Source organism: Macrosteles quadrilineatus, unplaced genomic scaffold (genome assembly GCF_028750875.1).
Source record: "Macrosteles quadrilineatus isolate MER2022 unplaced genomic scaffold, UCM_ALF_1.0 Scaffold_20__1_contigs__length_2534061, whole genome shotgun sequence".
NCBI lineage: Eukaryota > Metazoa > Arthropoda > Insecta > Hemiptera > Cicadellidae > Macrosteles > Macrosteles quadrilineatus.
This window is the reverse complement of record NW_026542613.1, coordinates 2,248,439-2,268,305: the sequence shown is the minus strand read 5'-3', so window position 1 is coordinate 2,268,305 and position 19,867 is coordinate 2,248,439. Positions and strand designations below refer to the sequence as shown.

At 42.1% G+C, this 19,867-nt stretch overlaps 1 protein-coding gene across 1 annotated transcript; it reads left to right on the top strand.

The window, feature by feature from the left end:
* Positions 1 to 325: 325 nt before the first annotated feature.
* Positions 326 to 19,839, top strand: LOC129005366 (derlin-2-like). Its single transcript, XM_054434232.1, has 6 exons — positions 326 to 688; positions 2,944 to 3,009; positions 10,187 to 10,354; positions 10,743 to 10,865; positions 13,157 to 13,320; positions 19,620 to 19,839. The coding sequence occupies exons 1-6, from the start codon at positions 593 to 595 to the stop codon at positions 19,738 to 19,740; spliced, it is 738 nt and encodes a 245-aa protein (XP_054290207.1). The 5' UTR covers positions 326 to 592; the 3' UTR covers positions 19,741 to 19,839.
* The last annotated feature ends 28 nt before the right edge of the window (positions 19,840 to 19,867 follow it).

Here is a 19,867-nt window from a genome sequence, read left to right as displayed (position 1 = left end):
GCAGTAGTATACAATTTGTTCAATTAAATCAATGGTTAAGTGTAACCACAACCACGGTCCAAAACGGGAATGGGGTGATGGTACAACATAATTTAAAATTACGTTTATTTAGGTCAATTTATACCCTGGTATACCGAAGGGAAGTATTGCAACGTATTACTTATATTTTATACCGATATGAGAGCATGAAACTATAATCATAGATAAAACATACTCCCTTGCTTATTCTCTATGCTATAATAATTCTCTATGAGTACACTAACCAATCAGCTGTCTACAGTTGGCTGTGTTTTGGTTTTTTTTTCAATTTGTCATCAACATTCAACAACAAAACTGCTGTGCTGTGTATGTGTGATTCATAATTGTTTATGGACGTGTTATGTACAAATTAATTAATTAGTGCCCATTCCAAAAGAAGTGATACTTATTCTAGTTTCTTACCCGAAATATTTTTACCTTATGATTTTTTTTATATGGTTTGTGATGTAGTGAAAATTCTCTGACACATTTAACGAATGTTAACCTCTAAAAGTATTAGAAATTTTCCTTCATCAGCATAATTATTGTGATATGTTAATTTATTCGTTTGATAATGGAATACCATACCTTTTTACGTCAAGAGTACCAACAAATACCAGTTGTCACTAGAGCATATACAACGGCATGCGTAATCACAACCTTAGCAGTCGTAAGTATAGGCTTTAACAACTTACCTAATTTGTAGGGCCTAGTAAATTTAGGACAGTTGAATGTGTAAGTCTCATTTAAGTAAATGGATCTGATAAATAGTAACTTTTATAGTTATTATTTATGTTAATATTTAGCCTAGACTAACTTAGAATGATAACTTATCCATCCTACACAAGATAAGTTAAGGAACTTATAAAACGAAGTTCGGGTACAGTTTCTTAACTGGGCTATGCTAATATTGATTGAAGCTATCGAATTGAAAATATTGATTAATAATCAATATTTTTATATATATCTATTATAAAATAAAACTATCATAACCTAACCTAACCAACCAAACTTGCTGATGGTGGAAAAATCGCATGAAGGTTTACGAATCGAATCGATAGTTTCAATCGATATTAGCGTAAGTTTAGCCCAGTTAAGAAACTGTACCCCGAATGTCCAATGAGTAATTCTACTTGGTTCATTTTGGCCTACTTGTATGCCTATTCTTACTGATTTTTGTTCATATCATCTCTAAATTAAGTTAATTTAGGGTTTTTAATATGATCAAGGCCTAAACTTAGGCTTAGTTGATTCTGTTTCTGGAAGATCGATCAGGCCTTTTTAGGTAAAAGTTGAGAGCCCCCTGGTCAGCACTCACTCCTCAGATAACTCAATTTGGCACATGGCCAAATACAAGTTTACGGTCATTTTATTGTTCAAAACAGTAAAAGAAAATGTGCTCTTTTATGAAGCTTCAAAATATTGGACAGAACTTCATTGCTTAAATCAATCGTAATAGGCTAATTGGCTGCACTTTAGTATCTGTCCTACACTCATTTGAATGAAAAATATCGATATGTAGATTATTCGATATACCGATTAGGCAATTATTTAATAAGGTCAACAATGGGATATGATGTAATTTTTAGATGACTAATTACAGATTTTTTTTCACGCTGAATCCAAAAATTCAATCAGTTTGGGTCGGAGAGATTCCTAAGTGGATGTAAAACGAAGATTAAAATTACGAATCTAAGTTTAATTTAGCGGTACTGATGGTAATATGGCGTGGTATGAACGGGTCCGTATGTGGGCTGAGGACTGAGTGAAGAGAGCAAACAGCTGTTTATACTCGACTTAATGCAGAATGAAAATCAATTGGTTTTGAAACTAAGTGCTCAGCTCTTATTTAGGCATGTGGAGAAGGTAGGTCGGATTTTATATGCGGATTCGTGACTGTATTAAGTGTTTTGAAGTTAGGTTGAGTTAGATTAGGAAGGTAAAGTTTAGGTTACCTATAATGAACCGACTTAGGCTATTAATTTACGTTACCTCCAGACTGTTTCTGCCCAATTGAAATAGTGGGTGAAACACACTGAAATAACAATATAAAAATTTTTGTTTCACCCACTAGGTATTTCAATTGTGCAAAAACCTAAAGGAGTTAACCTAAATTAATGAGTCGGTTCATTATAACCTAAACTTTACCTTGCCTAATCTCACCTATCTTCAAAGGACTTAATACAGACACGAATCCGCATAAAGTCCGACCTATCATCCTCGCATGTCTTTTCTGTCATTAAATGGAATTTTTGAACATTTAAGAGTGAGGTTGGGTTAGGTTAGGTTAGATTAGCTGAGCTTATTTTAATTTAAAAGGGATTTATTAATAACTTCTTTACTGCAGGGCTAAAGAAAATATTGTTACCAAGCATGGCATCTCGCATTGTTGGGGTTTGTTTTTTGGAAGTTTTTTCAAGTGTAAATATAAATCTGAGAAGTGTCCCACAACATATTGTAAGATTTGTACATTACGATATTTCCTTCTGTAGATTCCGTCATCTCAAAACCACAAACAAAACTTGAAAGACAACTCAGACACATATCAAGGTTGTACTGAGAGAATTGCCTGGTGAAGAGCTTTGGAATTCACATCCGTTAGCGGAAGTGCGCTATCCCCACCCTTCCTCCCTAAATCTGATGGAAATCCTTCCCGACCTCCCTACCTGATGGCCAGCCAAATCGTGACCAGGAGCACGTGTTTACACGATCTGATTTCAGGGCCGATATTGATTGGGCCCGATTCAGGCTCCCTAAATCGGGTCGTGTAAACAGGGCTTTATTCCTCTGGGAACAATGGTGTAGCCTAGTCTGATAGCTACATTTCATTGTTCTGTTCAAGCCCATTAAAAAACTAACTAAAGTTTAATTTAATCATGTTTCAACGATTAGCCTTTGTACCTTGAATCTTTTTGTATGTTTCAGCAATTGGACCTGGTGTCTCCTTTTCAGCTATACTTCAACCCGATTCTAATATTAAAACAATGGCAGGTGAGTACTAAAGTTTGATTAACATTCACGTTGCTGGTTAAGCTGTTTTAACAGGTATGTTTATACTTTAATCGTTTTAAGAGTAGTGATGTGCGATACGGGTCAATGTATCGATACGTATCGGAACGTGGTGTATCGATACGTGTATCGTATCATATCCTCATGTATCGATTTTTACCCGTATCGGATAAAATATCGTATCGTATTGTTTATTTATAAAATTTTAAAAAATTTAAATAACTCAAATATACAAGCTGCATAGACAAATAATACTATGTTACTTATACGCTTGTAAAGAGGGTTTAGTGCATGTAATCTTACCTCAGAAAATCTTACCGTTTCCTTCCTGTGTCTTTTTATTTGTATCAAACTCGCATACATAACCTTCAAATTCCGGTAAAACCTCAAAATTGGAAAACATTTTGTTATTGTTTTCCTTTTTTTTTACACAGGAATAATTAATTGAACCAAAAGGTACTTATAATGATGGAGGGTATGCCACTTACACATCAAATAATATAATATGGAAAATGAGTGACCCCAATTCCATTAATGGTGGCCCTAGTTTTGAGGTTATTTGCAAAACATAGCTGAAAATACATGTTTTATCAGTGTTTTTGAGGATGGTAGGGTAAAATATCAAATTTCCACTATTACTTTTGAGGGGAGGAAGATAGGAAGACAAATTTCTTACCTTAAAAATAAGATTTATATGAATAAATAAACAATACGATATTGGCTATAGGTGTATTGATACGGGCATATCGATACACTCCCACGTATCGATACAAAATATCGATATTTTGCGGTCCTTGTATCGATTTCTGTATCGATACGTATCGATACGCACATCACTATTTAAGAGTGGTGGGAGGGGGTGAAAACAACCTGAAAGTCATGGGGGTGTATTAAGAATAAACATAAATTTAATTTATCGATATAAAGGGTGTCTGGTCATAAGTGTTAGGTAGTAGGCCTATTTGTCAAACTAAATGATAATAGTGTTTAAATTATGCCTATGTTATCGGGGTCTATGGTAGCAGGGAGATAATCATCCTAATCTTCAGCGATCACTGCAAAATCGTAACAGATCGCCTACAGTATCAGGAGTAGCCGAGTTGCAGGGATATCATAATTGTGCATCTTTGCAGATGATTTCTGTGATTGCAACAATTAAAAAGCTGTTTTGTGTTTGTCATCGCAGTTACTTAAATTAACTATATTAGTAGATGTACCTATGTTGAGCTCTTTTATGTAAGAATTTTATGTTTCCCTATTAATTTTGCTACTTTGCGTGGGTCTTGTGAATTTATCTTCTTGTCACTAAAACTATAGTCTATATATATACAAATTTGTACACATACGCTGTCACTAGTACCGCAGTCGGGTCGATCGGACAACGTGTTAGACACGCGGTGGAGTCACCAGCGAAAGGTCTTTCTTCCACTGGAGTTTTTGGCATTTGGGCTGCAACAGTTGAGGGTAGTTTGGACTTTGCTGGTTTATGGTTGGTGCATATCTATGTTGTGTTGCCGGTTTGTTGCTGTGTTTCCAGTTTTGGTTAGTTTCAGTCTCTTTTATTGATTTGAAATTTGTAGAGCTGGTTAGTTTTCTTTTTTTTTCGATCCATTTACTACACATCTGTATATTTGGTAGCTTTCTTGTACTTTGGCTTCAGAATCGTGAGGGAATCAGAAAAAGTTATTGTGTGAGCTGGATTTTGTTCTAGGTGTTTGGCTACCATTTTTGTGAAGTTATGATGACTAATTATGTTCTCTAATTGTTGATAAATTGTCTGTTGATTGTTGGTCTAGCCTATGTATTGGTTGTTACATGGAGGTTTAAAGGAAATTTACACACAGAAATTATGTAATTTGGAATGGTGTTAGGTTTTACAACTTTGTAGGCAGGTATGTGCATCAGGCTTTTTAAAACTCTACTGATTTTACCCGTATAGTTGATGGATACGTATCTTGGTGGGTTGATATCTGTCTGGTTGTTATTTTTGGCAACTGTACTGGTTTTTGTTTTCTTTTAATCATGTTCATTATAGTGTAGATTATTTTATCAGGCTTGTATCCGTTTTTAATGCCTATGGATGTTATTATGTTCTTATCTTTTTGATTTGTTCATCCAAGCTGTAATTTCTCTTGTCGTCACTCCGCCTGTGATCAACGCGATTTCTATACTATTTTATGTACCTATGTGCATATTTTTAAAAATATAGACTATAGTATTAGTGATAAGAAGATGGATTCATAAGAAGGCAAAATGCACAGGGTGACACTCAAATCTTACCCACTCAGGCAAAAATAAATTCAATATAATAAAAACACTCCTCAGCTAAATTTTCTGATGGCTTTTAGTGGCTGGTATAACTACGCCTAAAATTAACACTTGATTTGGCTAGATTATCTTTACTACAATGTCCTAGATTCCGCCTTCACCTAACCCAAGACTCTGAACCCTTATCAATGTCACGAAAAATATGAAAATATGATTTAGAGTTAGGATTTCAATTTCAAGTTAGAGTGAGGAGGGTACCCAGCTAAAGTAACATAACTTATTAACTGCGAACCTATAATGATTCTATAGCACTAAAAACCTAGATAATATAACTGTGTGACCATTTATAAAAATTAGCCAATCAATCATTGTAGCTAATCTATAGTTTTTAGTTTTTTTAGTGAACATTTTTGCTTGCTCCATCATTGTAACTAAAAAGTGAAAAAAAATAGAAGCAAAAAGGTCCATTAAGTTAGTTAATTAATGTACACTTAAAAATACAGATATTTCCAAAGGCATTTAAAAATACAACCGAGCATCGACCTTTGCGGACAGGTCAGTTATTAACTTTGCTATTAAGTCCAACTTTGCCCTGATAAGGTAATAGCTTCACCCTTGCTAAACTATGATATGTAATAAAATGTTGTTCTAACCTAAGCAACCCTAACGTAATATCTCAAAATCCTGTTTCGTGAGCCATTTGGGGAAGAAAGCGAGTTCGTAAATTTATGTATTAAGTCTCCTTTGCTGTTAGTTTATCAAGGTAAGGTAAAGTTTAGTTTATCATGAACTGAGTTACCTATTGATTTATGTAACTCCAGCCTGTTTTTTCACTGTTGAAATAGTAGGTCAAACATACAAAAAAAAATTTAAATAATACAAGCTCATTATTTATTTTATTGACGACAAACTATTTTTAACCATTTTCAGGTAAAAATCTAGTTTCTAGTGATAAAAAAGTAATTGAGCCGTATTTAAAATTCAAAAATACCTGGAGATATTATGGATTAGTACCTAAAAACAAATTGTTATCAAAATCTTTAGCTCTGTACTACACATCCAGAGTTATTAGGCCTAAAGAAAGATAGCTAACATTTACCGTACCCTATTATAATAATTAGAATAATTCAATAATACAGATTTACAATAAGTATACAATATAGGAGGAGGGATAGTTCTCCACTCGTTTTCAACAAGTTGCCTGCGCAAAGCGCATAGAAACACGTCGTTCTACTTCAACTTTTTGTTGTCAACTTTCTTTGGTCCTTACCGACTCTCTGCGGGAAACCAAAATTTAGTGGAAAACTTGTTGCTCCACTAGTTGACGACAGAAAAAGTCGCTGCATTTTGTAGAAAAAGCAACAAGTTTCCGAAACTAGTTGAAACCTGGTTGTCAACTTTGGTGTAAACGCGACTTTATAGGTTTCCACAGACGTGTTCTCGTAAATGATTCACAAACCCTCACTTACTTGTACTCAGAACTGGATCAAATGGCTGTTCAACGTTGTTACCACAACAACATCCAAGCTTGAAATTATTTTGGCTCACAGTATTCGTGCGGTAGGCTGCTACCCCTGATGAATGGTTGGATCCTAGCATATTTTAAGTCCAAGCATTTTAGTGTGCACTCATGCATGCTCGTTTCTTAGATTTTTGCCTTCACATAGTTTAATTTGTTATTATTATCTTAATTTCATTATTTTAGCTGCAGTAAAACATAATAATTGTCAAAAAACCATTATTATTGTCCAAGTTATCTATGCAACAAAAACATCGGTCACTTACCATTGGTGTTAAAAACCTGGAATATCGATAGCAAAACATCAATGTAGAACATCGGTTGTCAATGCTCATTTGTTTACGTCATGCCAGGCGATCTAGTCAGTAGAATAATCGCCGAGTGAGCTGGTATGTCGCTGGGCCGCGACAATTCTAGTTGCAACTTGCTCGCTTGATTTTTCTCTCGTGTGAACCGGGCCTAAGACTATGTTACCTATTATAACATGGTCGTAAAAGTATCTTTCCCTCTGCTTTTATTATATATAGACTTACCGGTACCAATTTTGTGTGGCTTTTAATGTCTATTTCTCCTTTAAATTTTGTTACTACGTACAGTAGTACCAAATTTAACTGACTAATATTACCTGCTTGTTCAATTCTATTCAAAATTTCATTTTCAAGAGTTGTTAGCCTCCGTGTTAGGTTTGAATAATTATAATGGTTTAAATACCTGCATTCAGTAATCCAAAATGAACCGAGTTTGAGCTACAACTTCCAACCGGTCGCGTCACCTGTCTCGTGTTTCAGAGTACTCGGTATTTTTAATGTTAAATGTTCGTCTTTCAATGTGCGTTTTCGTGTTCTATGTATTTATTTATTAAATGACGACCTTCATACACGGAGATGAATAACGACGCCTTGTACGGCCTGAAGATGATTCCCTGTGAATCGAAACTATAGTTGCCACAAGCAACATTTTGGATTACTGAATGCAGGTATTTAAACCATTATAACTATTCAAAATCTCAGCAATAAATCCCATGTTTGTGTTTTGTTTTCTGCTTTATTAACAGTTGTTCATTTAGATACCGGTAGGCTATTACCAATTGCAAGAAACTAAAAAATAACTAAAAAAATGTAATACTTTGCAATTGCTCAAGCAACAGATGCCCTAGTTGTTCTTAATAGTAGAACTGATAATGCATATGTTTGTATGAGTTGTTAGCAGTGCTGGTTTAACATTTTCGCTACCGGTACCGACATGTTAAAAAATTCCTTCACCACAGACCAGCGTCAACTATGGTTGACGTAAGGATTTTTCGTGGACTATTGTTGACACCAACATCCCAAATTTAAGGTTTATTTGGTTGTTAGTTGTAGGTCTGATGGAATAGCCCTTATATTATATGCTGTTCCAGTGTTTACCATGTGGGTGATTTTTACCATAAAACTAGCAGCCTTTTTTTAGACATAAACTTCTATGGGCATTGATGCTTTAGTTGACCCAGTCCTCTTCAAGTGAGATGTGTGTGTTTATTATAACATTTATTGTGTTTTATATCATGGACAAAAATTGACATACTACTAATGGAAACCCATCAATAGATACAACAAAGTAAGTGATTAACCAGAAAGCAAAACTACTGTAATTAAATAAAATATATGATTGCAAGTTTATTTGAAATTTAATGTAAATAAATTGGATTCTAATTGATCAGAAAAATTAATAGAAAAGATTGGTCTATGGGTATGTTTAGTTCAATAAGCTTGGTCCAAAATAAAAAAAATCTGGCCCGCAGGTTAGGGCAGTGATTTAAAGTCTGGCGTCACTATTTTATAGTTGACTGAGATTTAATTAAGCCTCCCACAGTTGACACCTAGATATCCTGTGCTTCTTCGGGAAAGGCGGATGTAAAATTTACATTGCAGATTTTTGTCTTCTAAAAAAACATAGTATAAAAGTATTATTATTTGATCATTAATAATCATTTGGACTCAACTCAATGGCGGTTTGCATACAGCATTAGTTTGGACGATTGAGCTATCTCTAATTTATGTAATATAATGTTTTCTTGCTCCTCTTCTCAGTCTTGAAGACCAGGGAATAATCGGGGTGGTTTAGGTGTTGAATTTTCGTTACATATAAAGTGCAAACCTGTTGAGTTGTAGTTGACTACTTAAAATTGATTAAATACTTAAAAGTCCATGGAGCCTTAACTAGGGTTCCCAGGGACCCTCCATCAAAAAAGAGGACAAAATTACTCACCAAGGGCGGTCCTAGACATATATTTTGGGGGGGTCACCGGGGGGCTTTTTGGAAATAAAGGGGAAAATTTGGAAATAACGTGCTAAAATTAGTAGTTTTTAAGCTATTTTGAGGACCTAGTTTAGATAAATTAATATTCAATTACCCTTCAAGCTTGGACTTTGATACAACTTCTTTTCTTTACACTGCCGATGCCGTATATCGCTGAAAGCGTCCGTCGTCTGCCAATCTTCCCTACTATTCATAATGTACAAAAAATTGTCAGACTCGAACGATCCCGAGGTTTGGGTTAGAGTTTGTAATTAGTCCATTCGTTTGACACAAGTGTAAAGACTACAATGAAATCAATTTGGTAGAACGATTTGCAATAAAAATTATTAAAGTTCCCCTGGTATAATAGTTTATCTATATATAAAATATTTTTTGGGGTTGGGGTCCGGGCCGAAGGTCGCTAGTATGCTACTGGCCTGGCAAACTGGCTACTAGTGAGCAGAGTTTACAGTCAGCGGAGTCAGGCAAAGCAGGAAACCCATTGTTCGCCTTCCGTTCCGTTTGGTTCTACAGTATTTCCAATGGTTTCTAGCGTACGTTATACACGAAATTTGACCTTAAGAAAGAGGAAATGACACTTTTATACGTAAGATATTATTAAAGTGTAGTATTTTAACTTAGTTTAATGTTATGATGACGATTTCTTATAAAAGCTGATTGCTAATATTAATACTTGCAGAAATATTTTTTTATCTCTCACAAATTCAAAATCCCGGACATTTGAAATGATTGCCAAAAATCCCCCCGGAGGTTTTTTTTGTACCCAAAAAGAGGACGTCTGGGATCCCTAGCCTTAACTCATAAAACAATTTCCCCACAATAAATTACAATCATTTTGGTAACTTATTTGAAAAAAAATATTTTGAGATAATAAAATAACTCTAGCTGTTTTAAAATGACAAAAAAGATTGCTTTTATGGCGGGAAAATCCAAGATGGCCGCTGGCCTCCAGGGACTCTTAAGATTTTTAGGTACTGGTTTGTAAAGCCAATATCCTACCGTAAGAGCTAAAAAATATTTATTTTGTAACTTGTAGAGGTAGGTAGTACCTAATGTAACTATTTCCTTTTTTAGGTTTGGAGGCTTGTAACGACATTTTTGTTCTTCGGGACCATCGGGTTCAATTTCATCTTCAACATGATCTTCACGTACCGCTACTGCAGAATGTTGGAGGAAGGATCTTTCAGAGGAAAGACAGCTGATTTCGTTCTCATGTTTTTATTTGGAGGTGTATGCATGATTGTATCCTTTTAATTGGCATTCATTACTATAACAAAGCTAGGGTTGGTACAAGCCTGCCCCCCTTTACCAAATAAAAGTCAGAGCATCTAGAAAAACAAAACTTTTGAATTACCAATAATAGAGCTTTAAACATTTTACTCGACAGTGAGCCATAGATTATTAAAGTAGAGGCTACAATTCATGAAAATTGTAGGCCACAATTTTATAATTTGAAACTAAAACTAAAAAATGATCATATGTTCAAATACTGCTTGAACTTAACAAAGTAGTTCTTTTCAACTGCGTTTGACACAATCTACAAATTTATTTTAATTTATATTTTTGTTGAGCAATTAGTAGGTTTTGAAAACTTAGTCAAACTATATCCCATTCCTTAACCTGTCAACAGATTTTTGCATTTTTCATCAACTTGTTGTTTCTCGGCCAAGCATTTACGATAATGCTTGTCTACATTTGGTCAAGAAGGAATCCATTCACAAGAATGAGCTTCTTCGGGATCCTTAATTTCAATGTGGGTTTTAACAGTTTTATAACATTATATTCTGTAGTTTAAATTGTATTAATAGAACTTGAATTGTAACACTGAGGGCTCTCTGAGTTGGTGTTGTGTCTCAAAACGGGCATTTTTCACCTTTGCTGCGTCCAATCCTTCATTACTGCTGCACTAACGGAGTCTAATAGCAACAAATAGTTTTAGAATTAATTTCCTGCTATTTTTTCAAATAGCAATATTTTAGAAATAATTCAAAATTACGAATACATCTACGTGATATTTTGTTTTAAAATTTTCATAAAAAATTGCATGCAAATCATACAAATTTTATTCAAGTTTACATAATAATATTAAAGAACATTTCTTCTTATTGAGTGTGAACTCTAACAGCAGTAATAACGACCAGCATCGGTAACCTCGGCTTAGGAGACGGACCTAACCCTTGGTTTACCATAGGCTATCTACATCTATAATCCAAAGGGCAAATAAAAATCCTATTGGATTTTAATCCACATGTTAGGAGCAGCTCTAACCCCACAAATATGCATATGTTATCATTCTTGTATAGCGAATGAGAGGTTATCACTGAAGTAGTTCATACTTGTTGGTAGCACTAAATCTTCATGTTAACTTTTAGATTTACTGTTTGGTCTTTCTATTGCGTAGTATATTCTTTTTTAGAATAACTTTTACTAGAATTGTGTTTGTTAAACAGCTATACAGGGTGAATCAGACCACGTACTTTAGACTAACTGATCAGGTCCACTTCTAGAATAGCTAGGGATCTGAAATTTTTTATGGAGGTCCGTCTAAACCACCCAGAAAATCCAAAGTTACACTTTCAAATCACAACCCTCCCAAAAATTTTCCCTTAAATACCCCTTTTTTGAGAAAAACATGTTGTTTTTTTAACGGTCATAGCTTAAAAGCGATAAGAGCCAGCAAAGATTTGAAAGAATTTTTAGTCAGGAATTATTTTCTACTAGACACTCTTAAGCGTTTTTCGAAAATCACACTTCACCTTAAAAAAACACCCTACTTCTAAAATGTGTTGGATTTTTGAATTTTAAAATTACTTTTCGTACTTTTAATGATCCCAAAGAAAAAAAGTGATATTTTAAGATTGTAACCCACTAAAAAAAATTTAGTGGTGGATTTTAAATAAAAAAATATTGTTGGGCCAAAACTGTTGTGCACAGGTCCTGTTGCCATGTCCCCCAAAAAGAAATTAAGAATCCATTATGAAATTTGTACCATTAACTAACTACTATACAAGGACTTCTGTAAAATTAAAAATATTTTTTCACAAACTGTTAATTAACATTCCCAGAGAGAAGGTAATTCTGTAAAATAACACCTCTTATCTTTTCAGCATGATTGAAGTACTATAGTAGTTAGCAGACTTAACATATTAATTTTTACTGTTTTTGAGAGGTGAGATTAACATATTAATTTTTACTGTTTTTGAGAGGTGAGATTTTAACATTAGCCGATATATATAATTTCCTCAGTCTTTTGAGTGTACCAGTCAATGTTCCATTGAAACGATTGAGGATGGTCAGGTCACGTGGAGTTATTGACCTTGTGGAATAGGTAAAAACCCTAGTTTTATGACATAGCTAGTGAATGACTAAGTTTCCCTGGAACTGCTCGAAATGGTTTACACGGTTCATCATGGGCCTACGCTAGTGTGTAAATAGCTGACTATTTATATCACAGTTAACTTTACGGGGTACCTACTCTCCTTAATTTTTTTGGGATGGATTTGAATTTTAAAAATATTTACCATTATGGCGGTCAACTTAATATTATTTCTGGAGCACCATTATTTTATTTTGAATGTAAATGCGACAATTTTTGACATTTTTAGCTTACAGCGTTGGCTTGCATTCTGCAACCTGTAAAGCAAGTATGTTTAGAGAGAAAATACAAAGAATAAATAAGTCTATTTAAATTGTATGTACATTCTAAAAAGACAATTTTAAATGCCATTTTGAAAACAATGGAATCAATATGTTATGTTTCATGTATTCAATAACTGGAGAGTGCCCATTAAGTTAACTTTCATGATAAAAAAGGTCAGCTATCCTGATCCAGCTGCAGTATACAAACACAAAGTAACAAGTTTACAATATTTTATTGTATATGTTGAAAACTCGATATCATCAGTATAAATGACCATGTAACTGAGGTTTTTTGCTAAATAGGCCTAATATGTGTAATTCAGCATTAAAGTATTAAAGTATATTCAGTATTAAAGTAATTCAGCATGTACTGTGCAACTCCAGCTGTGATGTATGTATGTCCAGGCTCCGTACCTACCCTGGGTGCTGCTGGGATTCTCAGTTCTGCTGGGCAACCCTATCTGGGTGGACCTTATGGGGATGATTGTCGGACATTGCTACTACTTCTTAGAGGATGTCTTTCCACACCAAAACGGAGGATTTAGAATTCTCAAGACTCCTCAGATCTTGTGAGTAGCACTTATATTCAAAATCACTGATAGATGCATGTTAAAATTTATGTATTGTGGACCAAGACAATTTTTGGGCCAAATTTACTCAGTGTAGGGTATTGGGGCTATCGGTGTGGTATTGAAGCTATAGGTGGGACAGTGTAGGACTGGGGCTATAGGTGGGACTGTGTATGATTCTGGGGATATAGGTGGGACAGTGTAGAGTATTGTGGCTATAGGTGGGACAGTGAAGGGTACTGGGGCTATAGGTAGGACAGTGTAGGGTATTGCGGCTATAAGTGGGACAGTGGGGGCTCGGTGGGACAGTGTTGGTATTGGGGCTATAGGTGGGACAGTGAAGGGTACTGGGGCTATAGGTGGGACAGTGTAGGGTATTGCGCCTATAAGTGGGACAGTGTAGAGTATTGGGACTACAGGTGGGTCAATGTATGATTCTGGGGCTATAGGTGGGACAGTGATTGGGGCTATAGGTAGGATGATACTGGGGCTATAGGGGGGGGGGGAGTGTAGGGTACTGGGGGGGCAAGGATATTGGGGCTGTAAGTGGTACAGGGTACAGACAGGGTAGAGGGTAGGTACAGCTAGGGCAGGGTAGGGTGCAGCTGAGGCTAGCAGCGCAGGGTAAAGTGCAGCTGTGGCCAGTAGCGCAGGGTAGGTACAGCTAGGCTAGCAGGTCAGGGTAGGTACAGCTAGGGTAGTAGGGCAGGGTAGGATGCAGCTGGGGCCAGTACGGCAGGTAGGGTGCAGCTGGGGCCAGTAGGGCAGGGTAGGTACAGCTGGGGCTAGCGGGCAGGGTGGGGTGCAGCTGGGGCTAGCAGGGTAGGGCAGGTACAGCCAGGGCTAGCAGAGCAGGGTAGGTGCAGCTGTGGCCAGTAGGGCAGGGTAGGATACAGCTAGGGTAGTAGGGCAGGGTAGGATGCAGCTGGGGCCAGTAGGACAGGGTAGGGTGCAGCTAGGGTAGTAGGGCAGGGTAGGTACAGCTAGGCTAGCAGGTCAGGGTAGGTACAGCTAGGGCCAGCAGAGCAGGGTAGGGTACAGCTAGGGCTACCAGGGCAGGGTAGGTACAGCTAGTAGAAGGGCAGGGTAGGATACAGCTAGGGCTAGCAGGGCAGGGTAGGTACAGCTAGGCTAGCAGGTCAGGGTAGGTACAGCTAGGGCCAGCAGGGCAGGGTAGGGTACAGCTAGGGCTAGCAGGGCAGGGTAGGTACAGCTAGGGCTACCAGGGCAGGGTAGGTACAGCTAGGCTAGCAGGTCAGGGTAGGTACAGCTAGGGCTAGTGGGGATGGGTAGGATACAGCTAGGGTATTAGGGCAGGGTAGGATACAGCTAGGGTAGTAGGGCAGGTTAGGATGCAGCTGGGGCCAGTAGGGCAGGGTAGGGTGCAGCTGGGGCCAGTAGGGCAGGGTAGGATACAGCTAGGGTAGTAGGGCAGGGTAGGTACAGCTAGGGCTAGCAGGGCAGGGTAGGTACAGCTAGGCCTGCAGGTCAGGGTAGGTACAGCTAGGGCCAGTAGAGCAGGGTAGGGTACAGCTAGGACCAGTAGGGCAGGGTAGTGTACAGCTAGGGCTAGCAGGGCAGGGTGGGGTGCAGCTGGGGCTAGCAGGGTAGGGCGGGGTACAGCTGGGGCTAGCAGAGCAGGGTAGGTGCAGCTGGGGAAAGGAGGGCAGGGTAGGATGCAGCTGGGGCCAGTAGGGCAGGGTAGGATACAGCTAGGTAGTGATGTGGGCCGGGAATATTCCCAGTGGGAGGGAACTTATAAAATGGGAATATTGCCGGGAATATTTCTTTGGCCCAAAACTGGGAATATTCCCAAAAATTGGGAATTTATAATTTTTTTTAAATTCTGTTGTTTTATTTAAAACAAACTACCACAGTGACTGATTTGAGCAATTTAGCATATAAAATTATAAATTCCCAGTTATTTATTTCAATTCAAACTCTGTATTATAATATATTTCAGTTTTTGTGGTTGATTTAACCTTATAATTATGGCTTTTAACTATTAAGTAACAGTTTTTAAACCTACATTGCTGATTAAAAATAAATTCCCGGGAATTTATGAATTTTGGGAATATTGCCGGCAATATTCCCTGGGAATATTTCCTCGATATTAAATTCCCGGGAATTTTACATCACTACAGCTAGGGTAGTAGGGCAGGGTAGGTACAGCTAGGGAAGTAGGGCAGGGTAGGTACAGCTGGGGCTAGCAGGGCAGGGTTGGTACAGCTAGGCTAGCAGGTCAGGGTAGGTACAGCTAGGGCGAGCAGAGCAGGGTAGGGTACAGCTAGGACCAGTAGGGCAGGGTAGGGTACAGCTAGGGCTAGCAGGGCAGGGTAGGTACAGCTAGGGCTACCAGGGCAGGGTAGGTACAGCTAGGGCTAGCAGGGCAGGGTAGGGTGCAGCTGGGGCTAGCAGGGCAGGGTAGGTACAGCTAGGGCTACCAGGGCAGGGTAGGTACAGCTAGGGCTAGCAGGGCAGGGTAGGTACAGCTAGGCTAGCAGGTCAGGGTAGGTACAGCTAGGGCGAGCAGAGCAGGGTAGGGTACAGCTAGGACCAGTAGGGCAGGGTAGGGTACAGCTAGGGCTAGCAGGGCAGGGTAGGTACAGCTAGGGCTACCAGGGCAGGGTAGGTACAGCTAGGGCTAGCAGGGCAGGGTAGGTACAGCTAGGGAAGTAGGGCAGGTTAGGTACAGCTGGGGCTAGCAGGGCAGGGTAGGTACAGCTAGGGCTACCAGGGCAGGGTAGGTACAGCTAGGGCTAGCAGGGCAGGGTAGGTACAGCTAGGGAAGTAGGGCAGGTTAGGTACAGCTGGGGCTAGCAGGGCAGGGTTGGTACAGCTAGGCTAGCAGGTCAGGGTAGGTACAGCTAGGGCGAGCAGAGCAGGGTAGGGTACAGCTAGGACCAGTAGGGCAGGGTAGGGTACAGCTAGGGCTAGCAGGGCAGGGTAGGTACAGCTAGGGCTACCAGGGCAGGGTAGGTACAGCTAGGGCTAGCAGGGCAGGGTAGGGTGCAGCTGGGGCTAGCGGGCAGGGTGGGGTGCAGCTGGGGCTAGCAGGGTAGGGCAGGTACAGCCAGGGCTAGCAGAGCAGGTTAGGTGCAGCTGGGGCCAGTAGGGCAGGGTAGGATACAGCTAGGGTAGTAGGGCAGGGTAGGATGCAGCTGGGTCCAGTAGGGCAGGGTAGGGTGCAGCTGGGGCCGGTAGGGCAGGGTAGGATACAGCTAGGGTAGTAGGGCAGGGTAGGTACAGCTAGGGCTAGCAGGGCAGGGTAGGTACAGCTAGGCTAGCAGGTCAGGGTAGGTACAGCTAGGGCGAGCAGAGCAGGGTAGGGTACAGCTAGGACCAGTAGGGCAGGGTAGGGTACAGCTAGGGCTAGCAGGGCAGGGTAGGTACAGCTAGGGCTACCAGGGCAGGGTAGGTACAGCTAGGGCTAGCAGGGCAGGGTAGGTACAGCTAGGGCGAGCAGAGCAGGGTAGGGTACAGCTAGGACCAGTAGGGCAGGGTAGGGTACAGCTAGGGCTAGCAGGGCAGGGTAGGTACAGCTAGGGCTACCAGGGCAGGGTAGGTACAGCTAGGGCTAGCAGGTCAGGATAGGTACAGCTAGGTAGCTGGGGCCAGTAGGGCAGGGTAGGGTACAGCTATGACCAGTAGGGCAGGGTAGGGTGCAGCTGGGGCTAGCAGGGCAGGGTAGGTACAGCTAGGGCAAGCAGCTGCCCCACCCTATTGGCCCCAGCTGCACCCTACCCTGCCCTGCTAGCATAGCTGTACCTACGCTGCCCTACTGGCCCTAACTGTACCCTACCCTGCCCTGCTAGCCTAGCTGAACCTACCCTGCCCTACTGGCCCTAGCTGTACCTACCCTGCCCTGCTAGCCTAGCTGATCCTACCCTGCCCTACTGGCCCTAGCTGTACCCTACCCTACCCTGCCCTGCTAGCCCCAGCGGTACCCTACCCTGCCCTACTGGTCCTAGCTGTACCTACCCTGCCCTACTGGCCCTAGCTGTACCTACCCTGCCCTGCTAGCCTAGCTGTACTTACCCTGCCCTACTGGCCCTAGCTGTACCTATCCTGCCCTACTGGCCCTAGCTGTACCCTACCCTGCCCTGCTAGCCTAGCTGTACCTACCCTGCCCTACTGGCCCTAGCTGTACCTATCCTGCCCTACTGGCCCTAGCTGTACCCTACCCTGCCCTGCTAGCCTAGCTGTACCTACCCTGCCCTACTGGCCCTAGCTGTACCTACCCTGCCCTACTGGCCCTAGCTGTAACCACCCTGCCCTGCTAGCCCTAGCCGTACCCTACCCTGCCCTACTGGTCCTAGCTGTACCTACCCTGCCCTGCTATCCTAGCTGTACCTACCCTGGCCTACTGGCCCTAGCTGTACCCTACCCTGCCCTGCTAGCCTAGCTGTACCTACCCTGCCCTACTTGCCCTAGCTGTACCTACCCTGCCCTACTGGCCCTAGCTGTACCTACCCTGCCCTGCTAGCCCCAGCGGTACCCTACCCTGCTCTACTGGCCCTAGCTGTGCCAACCCTGCCCTACTGGCCCTAGCTGTACCTACCCTGCCCTGCTATCCTAGCTGTACCTACCCTGCCCTACTGGCACTAGCTGTACCTACCCTGCCCTGCTAGCCCTAGCCGTACCCTACCCTGCCCTACTGGTCCTAGCTGTACCTACCCTGCCCTGCTGGCCCTAGCTGTACCCTACTCTGCGTTGCTAGCCTAGCTGTACCTACCCTGCCCTACTGGCCCTAGCTGTACCTACCCTGCCCTACTGGCCCTAGCTGTACCTACCCTGCCCTACTGGCCCTAGCTGTACCTACCCTGCCCTGCTAGCCCCAGCGGTACCCTACCCTGATCTACTGGCCCTAGCTGTGCCTACCCTGCCCTGCTAACCCTACCCTGCCCTACTGGTCCTAGCTGTACCTACCCTGCCCTACTGGCCCTAGCTGTACCTGCCCTGCCCTACTGGCCCTAGCTGTACCTACCCTGCCCTACTGGCCCTAGCTGTACCTACCCTGCCCTACTGGCCCTAGCTGTAACTACCCTGCCCTGCTGGCCCTAGCCGTACCCTACCCTGCCCTACTGGTCCTAGCTGTACCTACCCTGCCCTGCTATCCTAGCTGTACCTACCCTGCCCTGCTATCCTAGCTGTACCTACCCTGCCCTGCTATCCTAGCTGTACCTACCCTGGCCTACTGGCCCTAGCTGTACCCTACCCTGCCCTGCTAGCCTAGCTGTACCTACCCTGCCCTACTGGCCCTAGCTGTACCTACCCTGCCCTACTGGCCCTAGCTGTACCTACCCTGCCCTACTGGCCCTAGCTGTACCCTACCCTGCTTCCCTAGCTGTACCTACCCTGCCCTGCTAGCCCTAGCTGTACCCTACCCTGCCCTACTGGCCCTAGCTGTTCCTACCCTGCCCTACTGGCCCTAGCTGTACCCTACCCTGCTCCCCTAGCTGTACCCTACCCTGCTCCCCTAGCTGTACCCTACCCTGCTCCCCTAGCTGTACCCTGCCCTGCTAGCCCCAGCGGTACCCTACCCTGCTCTACTGGCCCTAGCTGTACCAACCCTGCCCTGCTAGCCCTAGCCGTACCCTACCCTGCCCTACTGGTCCTAGCTGTACCTACCCTGCCCTACTGGTCCTAGCTGTACCTACCCTGCCCTACTGGCCCAGCTGTACCTACCCTGCGCTGCTAGCCCTAGCCGTACCCACCCTGCGCTGCTAGCCCTAGCCGTACCCACCCTGCGCTGCTAGCCCTAGCCGTACCCTACCCTGCCCTACTGGTCCTAGCTGTACCTACCCTGCCCTACTGGCCCTAGCTGTACCCTACCCTGCCCTGCTAGCCCCAGCGGTACCCTACTCTGCCCTACTGGTCCTAGCTGTACCTACCCTGCCCTGCTATCCTAGCTGTACCTACCCTGCTCTACTGGCCCTAGCTGTGCCCACCCTGCCCTACTGGCCCTAGCTGTACCTACCCTGCCCTGCTAGCCCCAGCGGTAGGTACCCTACCCTACCCTACTGGCCCTAGCTGTACCCTATCCTGCTCCCCTAGCTGTACCTACCCTGCCCTGCTAGCCCCAGCGGTACGTAGGGCCCTACCCTGCCCCACTGTTCCTAGCTGTACCCTTCCCTGCCCTGCTAGCCCCAACTGTACTCTACCCTGTCCAACTGGCTCTAGCTGTACCCTACTCTCGGCCTAGCTTTACCCTATGCCTCCCTACATATCGCTGTATTCTGCCCTGCCTTACTCCATGTCTATATTTAACACACCTCTAAATTTTTGATCATTTCCAGAAAGACACTGTTTGATGCGCCAGCGGATGACTCTGACTATGTGCCCATGCCAGAAGACAGACCCGGCGGCTTTGCCTGGGGCGCTGCTGATGCTCCCCCTCCACCCCCACCTCCCCAGTGATTGTGATACCAAAGTTTCTTGTTTTTTTCTATTGAGCACAACATGTATGTACCCACCCTAAGATTTAATATTGTAAAATAAAACAAAAGTTTAAAAACATTTATATTGGTTTGTCTCACCTCAAATC

Coding starts and splice junctions, on each gene's coding strand:
- LOC129005366 (XM_054434232.1), top strand. CDS start 593: ATGGAATACCATACCTTTTTACGTCAAGAGTACCAACAAATACCAGTT. Junction 10,355..10,742: donor TTGGAGGTGTATGCATGATT/GTATCCTTTTAA, acceptor ACCTGTCAACAG/ATTTTTGCATTTTTCATCAA. Junction 13,321..19,619: donor CTCAAGACTCCTCAGATCTT/GTGAGTAGCACT, acceptor GATCATTTCCAG/AAAGACACTGTTTGATGCGC.